At 35.4% G+C, this 24,384-nt stretch overlaps 1 protein-coding gene across 1 annotated transcript in view; it reads left to right on the forward strand.

Annotated features, from left to right (window-relative positions):
• The first annotated feature begins 626 nt into the window (after nt 1-626).
• The window catches only part of kcnj3a (potassium inwardly rectifying channel subfamily J member 3a), a 61,289-nt gene continuing 37,531 nt past the window's right edge, over nt 627-24,384 (forward strand). The window contains exons 1-2 of the mRNA XM_015358680.2: nt 627-2,509; nt 3,357-3,573. Coding sequence (XP_015214166.1) covers nt 1,838-2,509; nt 3,357-3,573 — 889 coding nt within the window. The 5' untranslated portion in view covers nt 627-1,837. The remainder of the gene's footprint in view (nt 2,510-3,356; nt 3,574-24,384) is intronic.

Raw genomic sequence — 24,384 nt, forward strand, 5'->3', positions numbered from 1 at the left:
TCCATCTGACATAAGTTGTGATATGTATCAGATCTTAATATTCTGTATTAGGGCACATACGGTAATTTGCAAAATCAACAATACGGTACAGATTAGATTGTGTGGTATTTTTTCCACTAGACTAAAAAAAAATGTTAAACAAGATGTGTTTTTTCTTTGTTCTAGTTCCTTTGTTATTATTTTAAAACCTACACTACATGTAAAACATCTATTTTTATTATTTATTTAGCATGGATGTATTTTTTCCATGGGCAGATAAGAAACAAAAAGCTCTAAAAAAGAACAGAATGAAAACATACCTTTTCTTTTGTTTCTTTTGTCTACACTAGTGATTTGTTGCAGGTCAAAGGACAAGCAATTTTTGAATATTTCTGAATATTTCAAAGTTTCTTCAGATAACCATTTCATCGTTAATTAAAGAAAAACCCAATTTTGGGGGCCGGGCAGACAGTAATTGCTGCATAAAGTGTAATCATATGTAAAAGCTAAGCTATTTTTAGTCAACAAAAACAGCACGTGCTCAGATAACTATTAGAGCACATCCTGCATTACATCATTTCTTATTGTGTTTTCTTAGAAGGTGTCTTAATGCATTACTATTGTAAATTCCACATATTGCTTACAATATTAACAAAAGATGCGGTCTCCTTGTTTGATACGCTTATACTGTACATCACAAATCGCTAAAACTGCAGTATTAAAGCACGAGAAAACAAAGAGATTAAACATAGTCAATCCTCCAAATATCACCACAATGCGTCAGAACAGGAAGATAAAATATATTCGTTCTCTATCAATACAGTTAGCAATTTTTTTTAAGGTCGACCTGGATACAGCAATAATAAGTGATCGCACTGTGAAGTGATAATTCTACATTTTGGCTGTCAGAGAGGATGCTTCTCTTGCCCTCGTTGCTGGTGCTGCAGATCAGTCTTTAGGTACCACAAGGCTAAGCACAGCAGTACTTCACAGCAGGAGGAGCATTCAGTGCGCAGGAGCTGAGGAGGGGGAGAGCCTGAGAAAACTGAGCAGCCTTTTCTACATTTTTCTTCACCTGAAAGAAGACCTTCACGCTGATTCCAAAAAAAAAAACCCGCTTCAGCACCTGGCGGTCTCAAACAGCGCAACTCTCCTCAAGACCACACAAGATTTCTAAAGCCGTTACCACACCGTCCATGTTTATGATATGAACCCAGAAAAGAAGCAGAGGTTTCGGAACCGACGCATGTCCAACACCAACGCATAAAATCTGAGCTTTCGCTGCAGAAGTATGAGACCGTTTCATCGAAACAATTGCATTTGACATTTCTCTGGATCTCTTACTGAAGGAAACCTTTTGCTTGATGAAGCCCTAAAACGCTTACAACTTCAAACTGAAGGTATGGACTCTGTAGAAACTCAGCATTCAAACTCCTGAACCAACCTGTGTTGTACCAACCTGGGGAAGAGCTGATGAGTAATCTTTGGCTCTCAGAAGAGCGTACTGTTCAAAGCTGTAACAGCGGGTGATGCATCCCTATAGGCAGCAAGTCCATTGCTTCTCTGTTTCGCTTACTGTACTGAGAGAAAATTGTCAGCTGAGATTTGTTATTTTGTTTTTATGGTCTCTCTGTTGAACCGATTCAGCACTTCAGTTTTCGGCGTGTAGCGTGAAGAAATACTAAAGGTAACCCATAACGAGCAGTTCAGCAACTCGCTGCTTCCCTCATTTTAGTAACTATTAAGAGCGTGCAAAAGCCAGAGAGAACTGTACTGTAAGTCTAATTAAGGCGCTGAAAATAAATAGGACGGCAAATTGAATCCTAAGGACCATTACTCTGGCTGCTGTCATCGTATTATGTCTGCACTTCGAAAGAAATTTGGGGACGATTACCAGGTAGTGACCACTTCATCCAGTGGCTCTGGATTTAATCACCCTGCACCGAAGAGGAAGAGACAACGTTTTGTTGATAAGAACGGGCGGTGTAACGTCCAACATGGTAACCTTGGAAGTGAAACAAGCAGATACCTTTCGGATTTATTTACTACCCTAGTAGATCTGAAATGGCGCTGGAATTTATTTATTTTTATCCTGACTTACACTGTAGCGTGGCTTTTCATGGCATCGATGTGGTGGGTCATTGCATACATAAGAGGCGATCTCAACAGAGCTCATGATGACAAGTATACACCGTGTGTAGCCAACGTCTACAACTTTCCTTCGGCTTTTTTGTTCTTTATCGAGACAGAAGCTACAATAGGCTACGGCTATAGGTATATCACAGACAAATGTCCCGAAGGGATCATTTTATTCCTTTTTCAGTCTATCCTTGGATCCATCGTAGATGCCTTTTTGATCGGCTGTATGTTCATTAAGATGTCTCAGCCCAAAAAACGGGCAGAGACTTTGATGTTTAGTGAACATGCAGTTATTTCAATGAGAGATGGGAAACTGACTCTAATGTTCAGAGTCGGCAACCTGCGCAATAGCCATATGGTCTCAGCTCAGATTCGCTGCAAATTGCTTAAAGTAAGTGGCGCTGTACATTTTCTGTAGCCTTTTGTGTGTCACTGAAATCTTTACAGTAAAGTCTGTGCTTAAGGGTGACTGAGTCGATAAGTACTGTATATCATTGCACATAAATACAATGCTATTGCTGTTTACAACAGAGTAACAATTACAGTCCATAAAGTTCACTTAAGTCAGTCTTAAATTTGCTAGGATGTTTGGCATGCACACATTTCAGATCAGCCATTACTGATTTTTTAATAATTTCTTACTGCTTATGAAATTATTCAAATAGGGCACATCATAATCTTCTTTACACATATATAATATCATTTCATGTTTTATTCATTGTCTTGATTAAATTTTTTTTTGCTGATGTAATCACATCCAATAAAATTCTCACATTACGAGATACTGTACCAGAAACAAAAAATCTTTCCCTATTCGGGAAATCTTTATAAAAGAGCACTTAAAAGAAACACTTTATGCTCCTTTTGTAGAAAACTCTTTTAAGTTTTCGCTTATCTGTAATATGTACACAATATATTTAACTTCAAAGTTATAATGACACAATTCCCCTTTTCTGTCTGGAGTCGTTTAAGTGTTTGAGCTCTTTGCCAATTAACTAATGTAACGAATTCGAAAATGATTCCTCGTTCAGTTTATTGTAACACCCTTTAAAAGTACGCACTTTATACAGTATTCCTTATGAGAGATCAAAGTCACGATTCATTGCCTTTATATTCTCTGTGTATATCAAATGACTGATTGCATGAAATGCTGACAAAATGTGATCTGCTGTCACCATGGCTTGCTGAATTGCCGTGGTTTTGCTGATATTTCCCCCTTTCTCTGCACGCTTGCTTAGTCTCGGCAGACGCCTGAAGGCGAGTTTCTCCCGCTGGATCAACTAGAGTTGGATGTGGGCTTTAGCACCGGGGCAGATCAGCTTTTTCTGGTTTCCCCCCTTACAATTTGCCATGTGATCGACACCAAGAGTCCATTCTACGACCTCTCCCAGAGATCAATGCAAACTGAACAGTTTGAAATTGTTGTCATCCTAGAGGGAATCGTGGAAACCACTGGTGAGTTAGTTCAACGAGCATATTTGTACCTTTACAATTTTAATAAGACCCCCATGCATTTTCAGTGCAAGATATGATGTTTCACTATGAAGTATAACATTATATAGGTCATATATTCTGGAAATGTAATGTAGAATCCCTGATACATAAGATTTTTTTTATACTCCTATTAGAAAATATGGAATACCGATTATTTAGTGTGAAAATCTGACGGGTTTGCTGTAGAGTTACTGGTGAATTTGTGAGAACGAACTGTTAATAGTATATTGCACACTTGACATATTGCTTAGAAACACATAGAAAGCAATGATTGACCAAAAAAAAAAAAAAAACAGGTGCTATGCTCACCATTTAAATTTAAAGTTTTAATAAAATAATATTTGACCTAATTGAAGGTTGTTTAAGGAAGTTGTTATTTTATCATGATTTTAGTCTTCTTGACTATGTTAAAACAACATTTTGCAGCCTGTAATAAACTGGAATATATAAAATATGTCTTAAAAGTTAAAATCTCTAAACCCACTGGTGTCAGTGGTGCCTACATTAAGAAAAAAAATGGCTACAAATTTGATGGGGTCAAAGGTTGAACAATAACAAAATACTTTTTAAAAATTGAATATCACATTTGAGCATTGCATCTTTTTATGTAAAGAATTCTTGCCAAATATAGATTATAAAAAGTTCATCAGGAGATACACACTGAAATCCGAAGCCTTGATTAGCCGATGGACAGAAATGTAGACTCTATAGCTGTATAAAGCAAGCACTCAACAAATCTAAAATCATTCAAACAGCTTTAGTTTTAACACAACACAATAAGTATTGATGGTAAAGCAATGCATGACTGAGGATGTGCAACATTAAAGAATTAGCCCCTGGTGCAAACTAATAAGATAAATGATTGCATTTTAGCATGATTCTAAAAGGAAATGTGTATAAATATTTAAGTATTTTTCTATTTATACTGTGGAGTATTAGATAATCGTATTGAATTATTTACACACAGCTCTGTTCACATTAAGCTTTTCCGTGCTTCCTATCAAGATCACAGGGTTGCATGCAATTTGAATACATCAAATTGGTATATACACCTTGTAAGTACAAAGCTTGCATTTGATTCAGCAGTGCAAATTATTTCCGCTCCCCGTACCGGTAAGATAAAAAGCCATTGTAATACAATTATATTGGATTTATCTATATACTGTATCTACATTTACTAATGTAGATAAATTGATTATAATTTATTTTGTAAAAGCTAGCAGTTGCCTTGTTTTCCAGAAGTAATCCTCCTATAATAAGCTGATCTTTTTAGTGGAAGAGCCTTCTAAAATGTCTACTTACATGTTCTATTTATAGCTTACAATAGTGCTGTGATACTAAATGTTTTGACTAAACTATGGATTACAGGTTTTCTCAAAGCACACTTAGTTGTCCCAGAATACAATGGCCCTTTCTATTAATAAACAGAAAAGAATATTGGCGAGATTGATTCACTAAGGTACAGAACGTTGATAAGTGTCTATATAAGAAACTCTACCAGTATCATATGACTTGAGTGTAATAAACTCCATGTTTTCCAGCTTTGTTCTTTATTGACACTTACAATGAAATATGAACTGATATTCAATCATAAGGCCAATGTTACCTTGTACTCTGCATAAGTAGCTAAAAATGGTCATAAATAATAAATATTGCCATTATGCATCATGATATTTGTAATAGAGACATTTGTTTTTTCATAAAAATGCCTACCATTCTGTAATATGGACAATTATTGTAGCTGGTAAGATTTGGGATGTGTAGGATAGTGTTACTTTAACACTCTTTTATTCATTTTTTCTACATACAGTAACATCATAACATAACAAAATGCCTCCAGATGTTTACCCTGTAAATGTGCCTATTGTGTCAAGAATAATTGTATTTTACTATAGAGCCAGAAGTGGAAAATAAAACTTTAGTGTTTAGATGACTTTGGCTACAGAAGTGTTTTGCAAATGAAGTAGAAATATCTTATCAGCCATGAAAGGGTTTATACACTTGTATTACCCTGCAAGTTACTGATAAGAAGAAGAAGAAGAAGTGCATTGTGTAAGGAATGCTTAATCAGAGTATGAACCCTTTTCAGTTCAGAGCTAAACTGCGTTCTTCATGAACTGTAGTGGAGAATCATTCTTAAAGCTCATTAAAAGTTACTTCAGAACCACTCTTTAATTTGTCTTTGGAGAGCATTAAACCACAGACATTCGATTGTGACTAGAAGACCTGGAATAACTAGAATGTACACATTTTAATTCAATAATAGTTGTTAATATTTTGTGATTAAACAATAATATTTTTTTGGGGGGGGTATTAGTCCACACTACAGTATGTTTGCACTGGAGGCAAAGACTCTTTCTTTGAATTTCTTCCAAATTCAAGAACAGGGATAACTTTCAACAGTAAGGATCAGGGCAGCACAATATTTACCTATTTCTAAACTGGAAATGCTCAGTTCAGTAATTTGGTCAACTTCTACTAATGAGGAAACAAGCCAATGAATATGTACTGTACTTTATACTTTGGTGTTAACTGGTATATGGATGCGGAAATGACAGCACTGTCACAACCTCCCTCACTTACAAGGAATGAACGGGGGAGCTGCTGTAAGAGTGCAGTAGGGGTGGAATGAGGGGGGCTAGAAAAGATACCCTCAGAGTTGTAGACAACAGGAAAGGATTTATATGGAGGACAGCAGAAGTGCAACATTAGAATTTGCTCTGAACACCATTTTGTTTTCACAATCCAGACTTCTTTAGTTATTTTTGGATGATAATTTTATAATTTTGTTTTATTTATTTTTGTTTAAGACTTTAATTTATTTTAACACAGATATTTTATTAGATTTGTGCTTGCTTAATTTGTCTCGATTTTGTTGTGGGTGGTTTTGTACAGTATTTAATATATACAGTGCCTTGCGAAAGTATTCGGCCCCCTTGAACTTTTCAACCTTTTGCCACATTTCAGGCTTCAAACATAAAGATATAAATTTTTTATTTTATGTGAAGAATCACCAACAAGTGGGACACAATTGTGAAGTGGAACGAAATCTATTGGATTTTTGAAACTTTTTTAACTAATAAAAAAATGAAAAGTGGGGCGTGCAAAATTATTCGGCCCCCTTGCGTTAATACTTCGTAGAGCCACCTTTTGCTGCGATTACAGCTGCAAGTCGCTTGGGGTATGTCTCTATCAGTTTTGCACATCGAGAGACTGAAATTCTTGCCCATTCTTCCTTGCAAAACAGCTCGAGCTCAGTGAGGTTGGATGGAGAGCGCTTGTGAACAGCAGTTTTCAGCTCTTTCCACAGATTCTCGATTGGATTCAGGTCTGGACTTTGACTTGGCCATTCAAACACCTGGATACGTTTATTTGTGAACCATTCCTTTGTAGATTTTGCTGTATGTTTGGGATCATTGTCTTGTTGGAAGATAAATCTCCGTCCCAGTTTCAGGTCTTTTGCAGACTCCAACAGGTTTTCATCCAGAATGGTCCTGTATTTGGCTGCATCCATCTTCCCCTCAATTTTAACCATCTTCCCTGTCCCTGCTGAAGAAAAGCAGGCCCAAACCATGATGCTGCCACCACCATGTTTGACAGTGGGGATGGTGTGTTGAGGGAGATGATCTGTGTTGCTTTTACGCCAAACATATCGTTTTGCATTGTGGCCAAAAAGTTCGATTTTGGTTTCATCTGACCAGAGCACCTTCTTCCACATGTTTGGGGTGTCTCCCAGGTGGCTTGTGGCAAACTTTAGACGAGACTTTTTATGGATATCTTTGAGAAATGGCTTTCTTCTTGCCACTCTTCCATAAAGGCCAGATTTGTGCAGTGTAAGACTGATTGTTGTCCTATGGACAGACTCTCCCACCTCAGCTGTAGTTCTCTGCAGTTCATCCAGAGTGATCATGGGCCTCTTGGCTGCATCTCTGATCAGTCTTCTCCTTGTCTGAGCTGAAAGTTTAGAGGGATGGCCAGGTCTTGGTAGATTTGCAGTGGTCTGATACTCCTTCCATTTCAAGATGATCGCTTGCACAGTGCTCCTTGGGATGTTTGAAGCTTGGGAAATCTTTTTGTATCCAAATCCGGCTTTAAACTTCTCCACAACAGTATTACGGACCTGCCTGGTGTGTTCCTTGGTCTTCATGATGCTCTCTGCACTTTCAACAGAACCTTGAGACTATCACAGAGCAGGTGCATTTATACAGAGACTTGATTACACACAGGTGGATTCTATTTATCACCATCAGTCATTTAGGACAACATTGGATCATTCAGAGATCCTCGCTGAACTTCTGGAGTGAGTTTGCTGCACTGAAAGTAAAGGGGCCGAATAATTTTGCACGCCCCACTTTTCATTTTTTTATTAGTTAAAAAAGTTTCAAAAATCCAATAGATTTCATTCCACTTCACAATTGTGTCCCACTTGTTGGTGATTCTTCACATAAAATAAAAAAAATATATCTTTATGTTTGAAGCCTGAAATGTGGCAAAAGGTTGAAAAGTTCAAGGGGGCCGAATACTTTCGCAAGGCACTGTATGCTTGAAGTCATCTGGTGATGAAACTAAAGGTTAGTTTAAATGGTAAGTGAAAACTGTATTTGTCCAAAGGAAGATAAATGTGCAGGGATTTGAGATAAGATAAACATGTTGTAAAATAGTAGTTTTTTACGCTTTTTAATTGGAAAGATAAAAAAATACATCCCAGTCATATACAGTATTATTTAACAAGGGGTTTGTTTTAACTCCTGTGGCTTTCTGGGTGTCCGTGGATGGGATATTGTTGCAATATATAGCATGTGCTGTTACTCCCTGTTCCATATGAACAGAAAATATCCCTGCCAAACTGGTGATGACATAAACCAGCACCAGCATTTATCTCACTGCTGGACTAAGGATCTGACCTGGATCTCTATTAACCAGACTGTCTTTACAGATTCTACATTTTTTGAGACTGTATTTTAAATGCATATCGAAAAATGAGTGACATGATGTTGACTTGTCTCATTTTTAAGCAACCAGTGATATTAAGTTACTAATGACAAAGCATGCACTCAGGGGACTGTCAAATGTGAACTAACGAGCATTTTTTTTAATTGACTGATTTCATACAATTGAGTAACAATACAATGCTTGACAATAGCCCACTAATTGCTAAATGAGATTGATCTCCTTTTGTTTCATTTTCACAAGTGGTGTTTTCACCACTACTGTAGTGTCTGACGAATTGTAAAATTTGTAATAATTTACAGATTATTATCTGTTGTATGTGCTGATGTTATCTGAACTGTGTATTTATATTATACATTTAACAATGATTAATGTTGTACAGTGGAGTCATGGGGTCAACAGATTCCACCTGAAGCACAATTCTCGAATGAAGTGTCGTTTACAATAAGAAACAGTTGTCAAGAGTTTCTTGTGTTTAGAAAAATGTGGTGGATTTAAATTTTCCTTGTTTTAAGTGATTTGCTTGACCTATATTACTTAACATATTAGTCAAATTAAACAATCTTTATGTGCATTTAGCAGTCTTTAATTCATGTCCATATTTCAAATTTGTATGAAAATGCATTTTCCATAATAGCAGTGATTAGTTTACTACTGAAATGAACATATGCACTGAAAAGAAGGGGGATGTGAGAATCTTGTTTTGCAGTTAGCACTGTATTGACAAATCCTTTTGAGTTTTATCTGTCAGTTTAAAAGGTGCTTAAAGGATTGACACATGTCTAGCCCTTGTGTGAACACCTTGTCAATGGTCACTGGACACCATGGCAACGCGCCAGTGCCAATGATCATGCCAGCATTATTTCAGTGACATCTAATTTGTCTATGAGTCACTAAAATTGATGTTAAGACAATGTTAAGTTTTTAACAAAGCACTCTCTCCTTCATTTACTGCGCATCAGTCTGCTGAGTTCAACATGACACATGCTTTGTGAGGTGAAAGGTTTAACAGAACATAGCGATTAGTTTTAGACAGGAATGTAATTGAAACAGAACTGATTCCACATTTTCCTTTACATTTTCTCAATAGCAAGCAGTATGGATAGTACAGTATGTAACAGAATTAAATGGAAATACTGGTCATACTCATACTATAATAATGATTAATAATAATGATAATTGTTTTCAAAATTATGTAAGTTATAGTAAATGTAATTTTAAGTACATTTGGAAACATTTTTTGAGACAGAAATATACAGATTCACATTTTCATCTACTGGTCAACATACATATCCATAGGTTCTCATGAATCTCATATTTGCTTATGGTTGTCTGCAGACTGGGGCTTCATCTGGTCTCCAGTTTTTCTCATAGCAAGTACTTCATCATGTGATTGGAATGGTAATGATATAAAAAATCCTCTTTGCTTAAATCTAGTCCCTGTGTAAAGTGTACTGTATCTCATAACAGGTTTTGTGTATTCTATAAACCTTCCTTTCTGGTATGGGTCAGAGATCATTGCATATTAAATGCACAATTCTGTTTTGGGATTTGACAATGCTGGTGTAATAAAGTGAAGTGTTGGCAAACCCCATTTAAGATGCAAATGAGTTGGGACAAATGTGTGTAGTAATTGGAGAAGTCAAGTGTCTGTGAGTGTATGTCACTGCAAGGGGGCTGTGGAGTTGTAATTCTTACATACAGTAGATAATAATAGTTAATAAAAGTTCTGAAAATTAACAGTCCGTTTCTTATAGTAGCTATATCTTAGTAGTGGGTCTGCAGTAGAAAGTAAGATATAACAGTTTATAACACTGAATCTTTACCTCCTGGTATCGTTATACTGGGTACCAGGAAGCCAAGATAAATTGATGGAACCTATGCTGGTGACAAAATGGCAAGGAAGCCTTTAAAAGGGTGATCCAAATTCATGGTCAAAAGGGAAAGCGAAAAAGTCCAAAAGCCAAAAACTAAGCAACAAGTCATGAACATCCAATACAAGTTCCAGAAATCAAGGTCCAAAATCCTAAAGTCCATAAACAAGGGAGCTCTCCAGTAACAAGAAGTCTCTGATGTAAAGTCCACAAAGTACAATGCACTACTGAGCCTAGATAGAGGCAAACAGCAGGGTTTAAATAGACAGGAGGGGAGGCATGTTGATTAATTAACAAGGTCTACCATATCACCCTGCAACTCACAACTGGCAACCCACTAAAGCTAAGCAGGTGTGAGCTTGGTCAGTACCTGGATGGGAGACCTCCTGGGAAAAACTTAGGTTGCTGCCGTTAGTGGGGCCAGCAGGGGGCGCATGTGGGTCCTAATGCCCCAGTGTAGTGACGGAGACACTATACTGTAAACAGGTGCCGTCCTTCGGATGAGACGTAAAACCTAGGTCCTGACTCTCTTTGGTCATTAAAAATCCCAGGGTGTTTCTCGAAAAGAGTAGGGGTGTTACCCTGGTGTCCTGGCCAAATTTCCCATCGGCCTTTATCAATCATGGCCTCCTAACAACTCCCCTCTATAAATTGGCTTAATTACTCTGCTCTCCTCCCCACTGATCGCTGATGTGTGGTGAGCGTTCTGGCCACACGCACTTCTCCAGGTGGATGCTGCACATTGGTGGTGGTGGAGGGGAGTCCCCATTACCTGTAAAGCGCTTTGAGTGGAGTTTCCAGAAAAGCACTATATAAGTGTAAGCAATTATTATTATTATCTTCAAATCATTGTTTTTTTTTTAAATCTATGTTTAATAGCATCATAAATTGTAGGGAGGAATTGAAAATACACCAAATGCTTTTGACTAATACCAATATTTCACATTGTTAATGACCTTTGGTATAGAAAACAGGGGGTAATTGCTTGTAGGTACTATTTTGTTATTTAAGTAATCTTAAGGAGAAAATGATATGAAGAATTGAACCTAAAAAAACTACCCATGTTCTTGGCTTGACCTATCTTCACACTTAAGTTACTGGAGGAGCATCTGAAAGCTGGTGTTTGACGAGAACAAGAATACTGTCCATTAATAATTAAATGTGCTACTACTGTCTTGCAATTATATAATGCATTTCAACCCAAAGGATTTCAAAGTGCTTTATATATTGGAATGGTCCCATTCATTTACCACCGACGTGCAGCCTCCAGGTGAGGTTTGCACACCAGCTGCAGTACAAAGCAGATCGGGTTTTTAAATTGCTTAATCACTTGAATTAGGGGAAAACTATAGAAAATCCAGATCATACCAGCCTATTTGGGAATTAGGAAACGTGCTGTGGCATCTTACTGACTGAGTGGTCAGGACCTTGGTTTGATGTTACATTGGCAGTGTCCCCTGGTTACAACCTTGCTCTACATCTGTGATCTGATGAGAGGATATGCAAGAAGGTGGTTACACTGATACTTCAAAAAATGTGCTGGATTATTTTTCCTTGCTTTTTGTGTAGCAATTGGTTCAACAACAGGGCACCTTTAGGGAACGATGGAATGATTGAATGATGGAAAGCTTGCAAGGTAGCCTTCCTTTGCTTTTGCTGCTTTCCATCTCTCTGACATGCTGATTAAGTCACATTTCTATTGTTTGAAATCCTGCAGTAATACTAGTGCACTTTATTCCACCCGTTCAGCCTCCACCTGGGGATTAATACCATTTTAATGCCCCATGGCCCATGGTTCAGGTGTATCTACCTAGATATATTCTGAGTCTAATGCTTAGAAAAAAGATATTTCTGTGCTGAAAATGTAAATACTCATAAAACGCTTAATTTTGTTTGAAACAAATGTATCATAATAATTACCCATTTTTCTGTGCAATTGACTAAGCACCCATAAATTAAAATGTATGGAAAGTTTAAAGAACTAAGCACCTTCAAAACAAGCCATAATTATTATTAATATATTCTGTCCAACCACTAATAGAATTCTATTAGAAAAGAGATAACATGCACAACATATTTTTCCTGAACAAGTACAGTATAAATGTGCTTAATACTGAATATATTATAAATGTGTTACATTTAGTAGTATTACACCAGCATTTTCTGCCATTTGTGTGCCATTTTGGGGTTATATCGTTTCTCTAATGTTATATGCTTAATATTATTTACTAATAACTTACTAATTCATTTATTAATTTTATAATTTTATATCACTTTGGACCAAAGCACATTTGACTGAAGTAATACCTCAAAGGCTCAATGATGGTTTGGATACAAATAACACACTTTTTTGCTTAATATTATGCATTGTATTACATGTTATGCAGACATAAAAATATAGCTCACAATTTGTTATACAGTATGCTGGAAGTCCCCAGACATTCAGTTCTGTCCATTGGAACTCTGTCTCCATAGCAACCTATTTTTTTGCTTTCAAAATCTAAAATCTCAGCACTAGTAGTTTGCTTCTTATATATTTTATATAGTCAAAACAAAGTTTAAATAAAACTGCAATGTCATCAAGAGATACATTGCTAGTAAACTGAAATTTGTGTTGGTGAATTGAAAGTGAATGTTGCAGCTCGACACAATATTAATCCACCTGATTAATGTAAGTGTCTTAGACTATATACTGTATATAGTACATATTTCAGTGTTTTGGAGTGTTCTGTATGTGAACTGGGAGTGTTTTTGTGCAAAATAGTGTGGCATGTTGTTGACCAACATTAAAAGCAAGTGTTATTAATTAATCTACAGTATATTTGTTATTTCGTTCTAAAGTTGTTACTATAAAGTCCTTATTTTATATAATTTTCTTTCATATATTTACATATTCATTTAATAAATGACCTGGAACTTCAGACCTTACTATTAAAATGATGTGCAGAAACAACATGTTCAAAATACATGATAGCTGTATCACAAAGTCTGTCAGTAAAGTTTCAAACAGTATTTTACACCAGTTAGCATTGCTGCCTTGCCACACAGGGGCCCTGGGTTCCATTCCTGGGGCCCTGGGTTCCATTCCTGGGGTGCTCTCTGCGTGGAGTTTGCATGTTCTCCCCATGTTCACCTGGGTTTCCTCCCACTGTCCAAAGACATGCTGATGGGCTAGTTGACTTCTGGGAAGATTGACCCCAGTGTGACCCCGGTGTGAGTGTGTGTATGGTTGTGTCTGTGTGTGCTTTGTAATGGACTGGTATCCGAACCAGGTGTATCCGCTGGGATATGCCATGACTCTGTAGTGGATAAAGCGGTTAGGAAATGGATTGGTGGCCGGATCTTTATATATACCATCCAACAAGTATGTATAAAAGTATCTAATATTTTTTGTACTGGAAATTGACTTATGTCAGTGTAGAAAATATGTGTTTTTAGTCTGTAATTTAGTATAATATATTTGTAATATTGTTTTCTTGTATTAATTCATGTACAGAGTGTGAACAGGATAATTTGAATATTGAGTATAAATAGTATATTTTTTCATGCCTTATACAAATAAATTCTATGCAATAAGTATGTTTACATCTATAAATTCTTATTTCCTTTGGATTACTTGTTGGAATCTAACTACTGCAGGAAGAATTATACAGTATGTAAATTTTTAATGTGCAATTCCTGCATTGGATAATTCTAAAAATAAACCAAAAAGCATCTAATATATGCATATACTGTATGTAGAAGATAAAACAACCAAATTGTTTCAGAATGAGGCTACACCCCATATATAGTAGATGTGCATAGATTGTTAATATACTGCTTATAATGACTATTCCTGTTTAAAAAAAAAAACATAGGCCATGTGGTGTTAAAGAAATGCTACAATTATATACAAAATTCTACATTTAGCTGTCATGAAAAAACATTTTGTTATAATATATTTTACATGACTTTGATGTAGCAAAAAATGAGTGCATCCAGCTGTTTCTTATGCTGCAGATTTTACTGGAGCCTTAAAACTTACTTTATTATCCAGTCAAGTCCTCATTTACATATACTGACTGATTTACAAATCCAGCTCCTAAAAAGTCAGAATAGGGCAAGACAGACACTGATTATACTGCTATTGAACTGACACTGGCTGTGAAAATAAAGCCTGTGCTATCTAGAAGAGATGATGAGATGAAGGCAGATGATTTTATTACCTCTCCTGTGTAAAACTGAAATGAATTGTTTCTTGGCTTACTAGGTGTACATAGACTAGAACATCTTCAGCGTACTTCAGTCAAAATTGCATATAAAACAAGTTATATTATTAGCAAAGTATTTATGTTTAACCTTTGATACAGTTTTATCTAAAATCCTTAATTAATTTTTAAGATTTGTTTATGGCTCATATGTATTCTAACCCTCTAATCACGTAGCATAAAATGATAGCTGTTGAAAATGTCTGTGTCCCCAATGTGCAAAATATGTGTTTTGACAACCATCAGAAGAGGGAATTCTGTCAGCAATGGGAATTTCATGGTCTTGAATTTTTTTCTTATTAAAGTAGTTGCAGCTCGTGTTAGCTCTTTTGCGTTTGAATATGACTAAATTTACTATAATTATAGGTTCGGGCCTTTTTGTGACTAAAATGTCCTGTATTGCAACACTCGTTTATTTTGTCAGAATCTCTTTAAAATTGAGCAGTTGAATTTAAAATTGCATCATCAAAATAATATTGGATTTAGAAAACCTTTTGCTGTGTGGTTATGTGTGGGCATAACCACACAGAGCAAGGCCCTTAACCCCAAACTGCTCCAGGGTCGCTGTACAATGGCGCTCTGACCCCAAGCTTCTCTCCCTGTCTGTGTGTCTGTGTCTCCATGGAGAAAAGCTGGGGTATGTGAAAAGATGAATTCCTAATGCAAGAAATTGAATAGGGCTAATAAAGAAACATTATTATTATTACATTATTTTATACATTTGCAATTTCTTGGTTAGTGTAGCTTCAATAGAAGCTCACAGTACAGATTTTTTTGGACTAGCAAGAATATAAATACCTTAGTAAAATGTTTTCTATGGAGCTTTGACATGGGCTGCATTCAGAGTTAATTTTGCTGTTTACGGTTAGGAGTACAAACTCTTATGCATGCTGTATTACCATAAATGAATAATCATTGTCCCATCTCAAGATACAGTAGCAGAAAAAAAATATTCACAGAGGAGTGAAATACAGTACCTTCAGATTTCTTATGACAGGACATGATACTCATAGGATGATGAACTTCTAATAATTGTTCTCCTGCTTGTCAGAAGAGAGGATGGCAGGGCAGATGGAGAACAAACCATAGTTGTTGGGATCTGTACCCATACAGTCATTTTTAACCACATTTTATTCTAAGAACAGCTATTAAAATTAATATCTTTAGTCTGTAGAAGAGTGTATATCCAAGAGACTTGATTCAGAAATCTCAAAAGGATTTATAAAATCAACCCAGTGGACTTCTTCAGGATCAGTATTGGAATGTTTACACAGAGGGTTTTGGGAGTCTTTAATAAGCTACTCATCCATGATTGTTGAAGCTGATGCCCTGGGAATTTTCAAGAACTGGTAAAAGAAATCACTGGATAATTATTATTTATTTTCTCAGCAGAGGCTCTTATCATGGTGACTTACAAAGAATACAGTTTTACTGTACATTAAGTGTCAGTGCAAAGAAAACAGTAACTACAGATTACATGCAAGTAAAATAAAATAACATTACAGTAAGGAAAGCACAATAACATTGAAAATTCGGCACAAAACAACAAAAAGTGAAACAAAGAAGTAAAACAATAGTAAGCATATACAGATGAGTTGTGATATATACGTCCATGAGTCCATGTATGAGTCCATGCTTAGAGGAAAGTGCAACAAGCAAATTACATATCTGAGAATTATAAACAGTGTGATTCTATGTAAGACTCACTAAAGGTTGCATTACAGTCCGAACCCATGAATTTGAGCAACCAAAAGGGTAGTTCATTCTACCACTAAGAAGTGAAGGTGAAAAATAAACAGATCTGAAACAGGGGTTTCAGAAACAGGTTATATAGAAACTCTGGCTTAAAATGAGCAATGGACAAGAAAGGGGGTGTAGGCATTCATAAGAGTCAATTACAGTAGATAGCTTTTGCTACTAGCAAGCAAAGACATTGCAGTAGATGGATGAGATGCTCTCTTTGATACAGTATGTAACTTTTCCTATATTCTTGTAATCACAAAACATGGATATTGCAATACTGATACTGATGGTGAATTCAGAGGATGAAAATGTAGGCATATTCAGATGTTCTCACTGGTAAGATGGAAAAAAAATCCCAGGTAATTAGATGTACCCAATCATTGGTTAGTTAAAACATCAATGAGATTGACACGTATAGAGTCTTATCATCTTTTGAATGAGTCATCACTGGATCAATTATGAAAAAAAATCCATCCATGTTAAAGCATAACATTGAGTGACCAGAGTGAGTCATGAGGTCAGACTGGCAGAAGGTGTTTTAACCTTACTTGGTATTCAGAAGATTTGGTTTTCATCATTAAAAACACTTTGTGAAATAACTGTTGTTTCCTGATTGATCGAGAAAGTCAAAGACATTGAGCTTGCAAGAAATTAATTAAGCTTCCATTTTCGTCTGTGGCAGAATTACATTCATTAAGTGACAAAAATCATCAGACAGTTGTTCCTGTTTTCTGTTTCTCTGACTCGACTCACCCATTTGCACCTACGGGGTGCCAGAGTACATCTAAGTGTGACAGTGCTGTACAGCCCCTGAATGTTCCTTCTCAGGGACGACTGCTCAATTGCAATCAATCTCAAGGCACGGTGGCATTTGGTGTTGGGTCTTACTGCGGCTAAAAATCTGTCATTTGCAGTTGTGTGGAGGCTAAGGTGCCCTTCGATGGCACTTGGTTGTTTTAAAAAATTGTTCTTTTGAAAACACATAGAGCAAAATTACATTCTGTTAGTGCAAAAAAAAAACTGTGACAGCATGGTCAGATACTGTACAATGAGGCCAAATCTCCTGGAGCTGAGTGTAATGGGGTGGTGTGATGATTTCTGTTCAGCAAAATTCAGTACTACTGCAGTGCCCCTCTTCACTGCATACATGCATGATAATGTGAGAGTATAACTCCTGATTCGATGCATCCGTGCAGTGAAAGAAAGAACTGAACTAAATGCAGGAACCTCTGTTCTGTTCATCATGCGTGAACAATCTCTTTCTTCTGCTGTTGGGCTTAACAAAGAATGAATTATTATTACAGCCTAAGATGTGTTATTACAGTTTTAGTACAAAGAGGCAACTGTTTTGAAAATAAGAACATTAACTGTAGCTGTCTCCATCAGGGTGATAGGTTTGTGTACAGAATTTGGTAATAGTTTAAAGTATTCCTTTGGTACTATATACTGTACAATCTAGTATATTTTATAATATATAGTACCAGAGGAATTACAATTAAGTTGGTTTGAGGGAAGCAAAACATCTGTGCCTGCAGAACAATAGGTTTTAAAAGTTTCTGAAATGAGCAGTCATGGTTTTTTTAAAAATTTCAGACAATATTTGTGTTGTAAAGTTATTCTATAATGATAACAAACATCTTAGTACATAAAAGTGTGTTAATGAAAGACAATGTAAAACCCACCTACTGTATATGAATTAATAGAAAATAATTACCCATTCATCTGTAGCAGCATAAAAATGAATTTCTGCAGCAGCGGGTTGATATTTTTTAATCAATACATTTTCGGTTAAACCACAGGTTGCAGCCATCACATGCAATCTGGAGAATATTTTTAAAATTAATATTAGAATTTCAGTTAACGTAGAATATTAGCTGTAAATGAAATACAGTTTTATATTAGGGCTGCCAATCATCCAAAGTTATGGTTTGTTATTAATTTTCATCAAGATTGCATTCTCATTTTCTAAAAGATCTTTCGTCACAGTCCTGTTTTGATATTCTAGCATGGCATGGGTTGTATGTTATAGTTTAGTTTCTTCTGCTTCACACACAATTTAAAGCTGAAAGCCGTTGGACTGCTATACTGTAAGTGCTAAACATGGGATTGGATTACTTTTAAAGAATTAATTATGATTACTAGCCTACTAATAATCAATAGTAATGATTAAATAATCATTAGCCTACTAATTTTGAATTTTTGATATTCTAAATAACTGCTTTCTGTTCACAGCTTTAGTTATAAGTACATATACACACAGTAAAATTAAGAAGTTCTTTGTTTAATATAGATTAAGAATACAGTAGGCGTAAATATTACCACAGGCATGCCTCATAGTTCACAAACACACCCTCAGAAATAAACTAAAATAAACATCTGTATTTTACATTCAGAGAATATGAACTGATATTTAGTGCTTTACAACAATGCATACCCATTTTTCTTGTCTTTCTCATCATCAGATCTCCCTAGAATTATATCTCCACAGAGTCAGCACATATCAATAAACTCTCTAAAAATAACAGAAACATTAGAATTCCGCATATGGGGACAATATGTCTGTCTGTATTTCCCAAATGTGCTTTTTTACACTTAAGGCCCCATTAAAACCTTAGATTTGCATATATCTATAAAGCTGTGCATACATGGTTTAAGGAGAAGCCTCTAGGATTTTGTGTACAAGGATTTCTAATTTGACACCAGAGTTATTTAGCTGCATGCAGAATCATAGAATGCTGAAGTATAATCATTACAAGTTGTATTTTTGTCATTCCCAAAGCACATACTGATTCATACACATACACATTCATTACGCTGTTTTCCATTCGTAGGGAAAAAAGAATGAAAAGTGAAACTCAGAGGCTTTTTCTACTGTAAAAAGAACAACATACACCTGCAGAATACATCATACATCAACAGTTTGAAAATTTCCAAACTAATGCAAATTGGGTCACACCACGTATTTCCATTTTACTAGTTTACAATTAAAAGAAATTGTTCTTAAAATTAATTAGTTGTATAATAAAGCTGTTCAGCTTTTCTAAAATGTGATTGTATTCTTATGTGATAAATGGAGGTTACAATTAAGATTTGGACAGGATAACAACAGCCAAGTTCAATGGTAATCATTCTTGATGTAATTTTCTCACGTTAGAAAACTATAAATACTATACAAATGGTCCTTCTCTCTTTTGCATTTGACTTCTGTTTCCATCCTGAACTCCATCACCAACTTTGCAGCTGCCCCTTGGTCGCTCCTATCGTCCAATGGTCAGGAAGTTGGCACTCTGCTAAGTGTGTTAAGCCAGACTGTCTATTACAAAAACACTCAATAAACATTTTAAAAACACTTCTTGTTATTAATGCTGGATGTTGTTATTCCTAGTGAATACAAGGTTTTCTTTGTTGCTACAACACAAAGCAATTTAAGATCCATTGCCTGCTATCTTTTTGTATTTGTCAATGGTAATAATAAAAATGGAAAAATGAAGGACTCCCTTGCAACCTGAAGTGGAGTGAGAGAAAAACCTTAAAATCCTTGTAACATCTTAGTACTTCCAGGTGTGTGAAGTTGAAGTGCCGTGTTTCTTTTTTTCTTGGCTGAATCGCCTACAGAATTATTTTTTTTATTTCTGAAGAAGAACCATTCTCATTAGTCCATTCTGAGTACACAAGAAAAAAGTATTTACAGTGCAAAACCAAATATCTTTAAGACGTGTAATTGTAGAGATCCTTAAAAATAAAATTAGTTCTGGACAAATGAAAGGGACCAGTTAAGAATATACACAAGCACCTTAAGGAGTAGGAAGTCTGTCACTTGAAATGAGAATGAGGAACTAACCACAACTGATGTTAAACATATTTAATTTTTTATGTCAGGCTTTCGGATAATATTACAAACACAGTAGGGCTGAAGCTTAACATCCTATTACAAGGATGCATGTTGAAAAGCAATACAGAAAATGCAGAATGAATTTAGGAAATATTAGTTGTAAGAGCTGTAACACACACATTGGGACCTCTAAATTAAGTGGGAAAGGACTATGAGTATTGGACATGAACATTGTTAATTAAAGTAGAATTAGATCCATTTTCCTAACCATTTCTTCCAATTCGGGTCTGTAAGGAAACCAAAGCCTATTAAGCAAGAGGAATAAGGGAGGATACACCCTGGACAGGGCACTGACACAGCCGGGCACACACTCACACCAGTTTTCTCTGAAACCAGGTAACCTACAGTAGCAATATGTCTTTGAACTGTGGGAGGAAACCGGTGCACCTGGAGGAAACCCACTTGAACACAGCACCCAAATAATTGCATCCAGGCCTACTATATATACCGTACATTTAAAATAAATAAATTTGTTTCTTGACAACCGGTGATGCATAATTAATAATGCATAATAGGTGCATCCCAATTAAATAATAGATTATTTAATTGGGATGCAGCTACAAATTCTTCTCATTAGTTGTTCTCCTTTTCAAATGTGTATTATTGCATCGCTGTCAGAAAAGTATGCCTTTCCTTGTGTGTGCTAATTGTGTTTCATAATAATCACAGATTGATATTCAGATTCATATTATTGTTTATGATTCCAATGCAGGGCAACATAAGAGGATATAAATAATCTTCATTTGTCTTTCTGCACCTAGAAAATTGTATTTCCTAAGAAGGTGCTTAATGACACTCCTTTAGTATTTCCACTACAATTTTTCCATTATATGTTCCGCAAAATGAATTGTAAACAGCCTAGTCATACTGTTATTGAAAAAAGTATTTTTGTATATCACACATACATATTACAAAAGAAAATATTGAATAAACCAAAACCATTTGGTTTATTTTAAAAAAGTATTACATGAAAAATTTAATCATGAACATGTAAAAAAAAATGTAAAAAAACCCCAGAAACCCAAGAAATTTTTTTCAGAAAACAAGATTAATCGTATGAAAAAATATTTCAAAAGGTTGTTTTTGCTATTGATGTTTCTTATTTTACTCTCTCGTCCTTGTTATTTTTTAGTAGTTTGAACAGTAGTGGTACATTATGGTATGAAGTGAATAACTGTGCTGTTTAAGTGGACTTCCTTCTACAGGGAAGAGCAGTTTAATAACAGTAGAAGTCAGATTAATTAATACATGAGAAAAGGTAAACAGGAACAAGAATCTGTGATAGAATTAAAAACAAGAAGCCATTTATTTTCCGCACGATAACTCAAAAAAAAAATGTTGAACTATACTATGATACAATTCAGTACAATATTGAGGTACACTGTATACAGTACAACATAATACATCTCAATATAGCACAGTATAATACAGCGTAATATAATGTAATACAACACAGTATTTCCCATCATAACATTATAACATAACATTAATATTATTACTCCCTGTGGATTGGACTGTGCTATGTATACTGTCCCCACTTGTATGTTCAGTAGCAACTGAAAAACCTGTTTAGGGAGTATTCCACCAACTGTCCCTCAGGCTGTGACATACAAATGTGTACTGTGCCAAGAGCTCTTGTGTTTGCACTACTCCCTAGGATGGTGTAGAGTTTTATCTGAGTCAGAGCTGAAAGTATATGCATTTCATTCTGTGACATAAAATTATGGGGACGTATAGGTTTCTTTTATTTATTTGTACTGTATGTAGATAAGGTCAGCATGAAAAGTGTCTCTGTGTAGACCTGTCACAGCTCATAGTGAGAACATATCCTGTCCTTTGTGGTGGCCCATGCTTTTTTCACAACAACCAATTACTCTGGTCAGTCTGTGGTCATTGAGCCTGTATATTGTCAGCGCGCATCAGAGTTTTGGATTTTTTCCTCTGACAAGATAGAATCTTGTTTAGGGCATGATAACATTTAAGGATTTTGTGTATTTTAAGTTCACAATCGTTTTCAGTTCCAATACAATTTGTTCTTATTTTCTAGGCACAGTATGTATTTTCAGGTTATTACTGCTGCTGAGATTTTGTTTTGGATGAATTGCAGAACTCGCTGATGCTAATTTGGTTTATTTGGGCGAGATCCAGTGCTATCTGGCAGAGGAGACTCACTCCTGGGGGAAGTGAGGAGTCCTGCGTTTCTTTGTGGTGGAAGTGTGGGTTAGCTTTGTGCAGATGGACCCAGTATCATGTTTTTGTATGGAGTGGAATGAGGGGATCCAGCCCCATTCTGCTTTGCAAACAGTGTTGGCTTCACTCCTGTGTATCTGCAGGTTTCTTCAAAATTGTCCAAACATTAATGGCATGATGCACTGTAGGTGTTACGTTCATTATTTTACATCTGCGGTTCCCTTGATATAAACATACCCTTGATAGGAACTGGGAGATAACTACATTGATATCATTCAATATATAATGGTGACATAATGGTGATTTTTTTTCAAAAGACATCAAGCTAAATAAAACCACAAAAGAAGACTAATTTAAAACAGAATAATTCAATTTAGCGGAATATTGTGATTTATCCTTTTGTGTGATTTATAACTTTTACAATGATATTGTAGTTCCCTCTTTTGCCTCCAATATTATATTGGTCATTTTCAAAATACAAGCTTTACATTGAAGTACAGAAAGGATACATGTATATTTATTTAAAGAAAAGGCTCACCAGTTATTATATAACTGTCCAATTTGAAATCTCCACATTGGATTTTCCTTATAGGCATACACCAAACAACATACAGTACAGAACCCTATCTCAAAAATATTTCCCCAAACATGATGGTTCAGTGAAAAGGCTGGTTTTCTTTACAATATTGTTTTGATCTTAATCTTGCACACTTTTAGATAGATATATAAGACTTTATTGATCCAGAAGGGAAATTGATAATTATTAATGATTATTTTGCCATATGCTTGCCCATGTAACTATGAAATCCTGGTCTTTCCTTCAGGTTTCCACTCTGCCACCCAATCTTTACCCTTGCAGCTGCTCCCTAGCTCAATTCTCATGACTAGACTGCTGTTCTCTCAGCTAGGTGGATCTCTATACACATTTTGTCCTTCTGTCACATTCATTAGGACCTAATGCCCTACTGAAAGCTCATTTAGCTGAAAATACAAAAACATATTATATGTCTACACTGTATAATAGCATATTATGCATATACTGTACGTATACTGTATATGATCCATTTGTGGTTGAGCATAATATACAGTAGCACCTTTCTGCGGCTGTTTCTTGTTTGTATTGTAAAGGGTATGGGGACGTAGGAGGCAATGGGCTTACAATTATATTACAAGGCCTTAATTTAAATGATTATTTTTGTGTGCGTATGGAAGGAAAAAGTCTAATGTGTTAATATTAAAAAAAATATGAACAACCTTTCACTCATCTCAAATCCACTTTATTTAGGCCAGTCTAGTACTGTACACAACATGAATTAATTAATTCTGAAAATCATTATATCATTACACACATAAAAAACAGGACATTTATTATTATATAAAAAAAACTGTGTAAATTGCTTAAATATTAGCTAAAGAATATTAGTTTATTCTATGGTGGTTAACCCTTACAATGTAATATTAAAAAAATTATACTGCAAAGCATTTATGGCACTGAAAATAGCCCAGTGGTCAAGCCTGTTAATAATAACCTGTGTACTAAAAACAATTATATAATAGCTGAATTTGAAAATGTAATGAATAAAGAATGTGGCACTTGTAGGCAAATTACTTTCAAATTTGAATGAAGTATTTTAAAATTTAAAACAGACTATAGAATTATATACAAATATAACTTAAAAGAACATCTTTTAGGTCAAAAAGTCAAACAAAACAGATATTATTTATTGTGCTAGGTATTGCTTACCATTTAATAAATTCTGACATCACAAATCATAAATCTAAAATTTTTAAATAAAGAAGTATTGGTTTTTCAAATCCTATTTAAGGACAGTGACTATATTGTACTCCTCTTTTAAATGAATAATCTGTTGACATT

Source organism: Lepisosteus oculatus, chromosome 12 (genome assembly GCF_040954835.1).
Source record: "Lepisosteus oculatus isolate fLepOcu1 chromosome 12, fLepOcu1.hap2, whole genome shotgun sequence".
In the NCBI taxonomy this organism is placed as follows: Eukaryota; Metazoa; Chordata; class Actinopteri; order Semionotiformes; family Lepisosteidae; genus Lepisosteus; species Lepisosteus oculatus.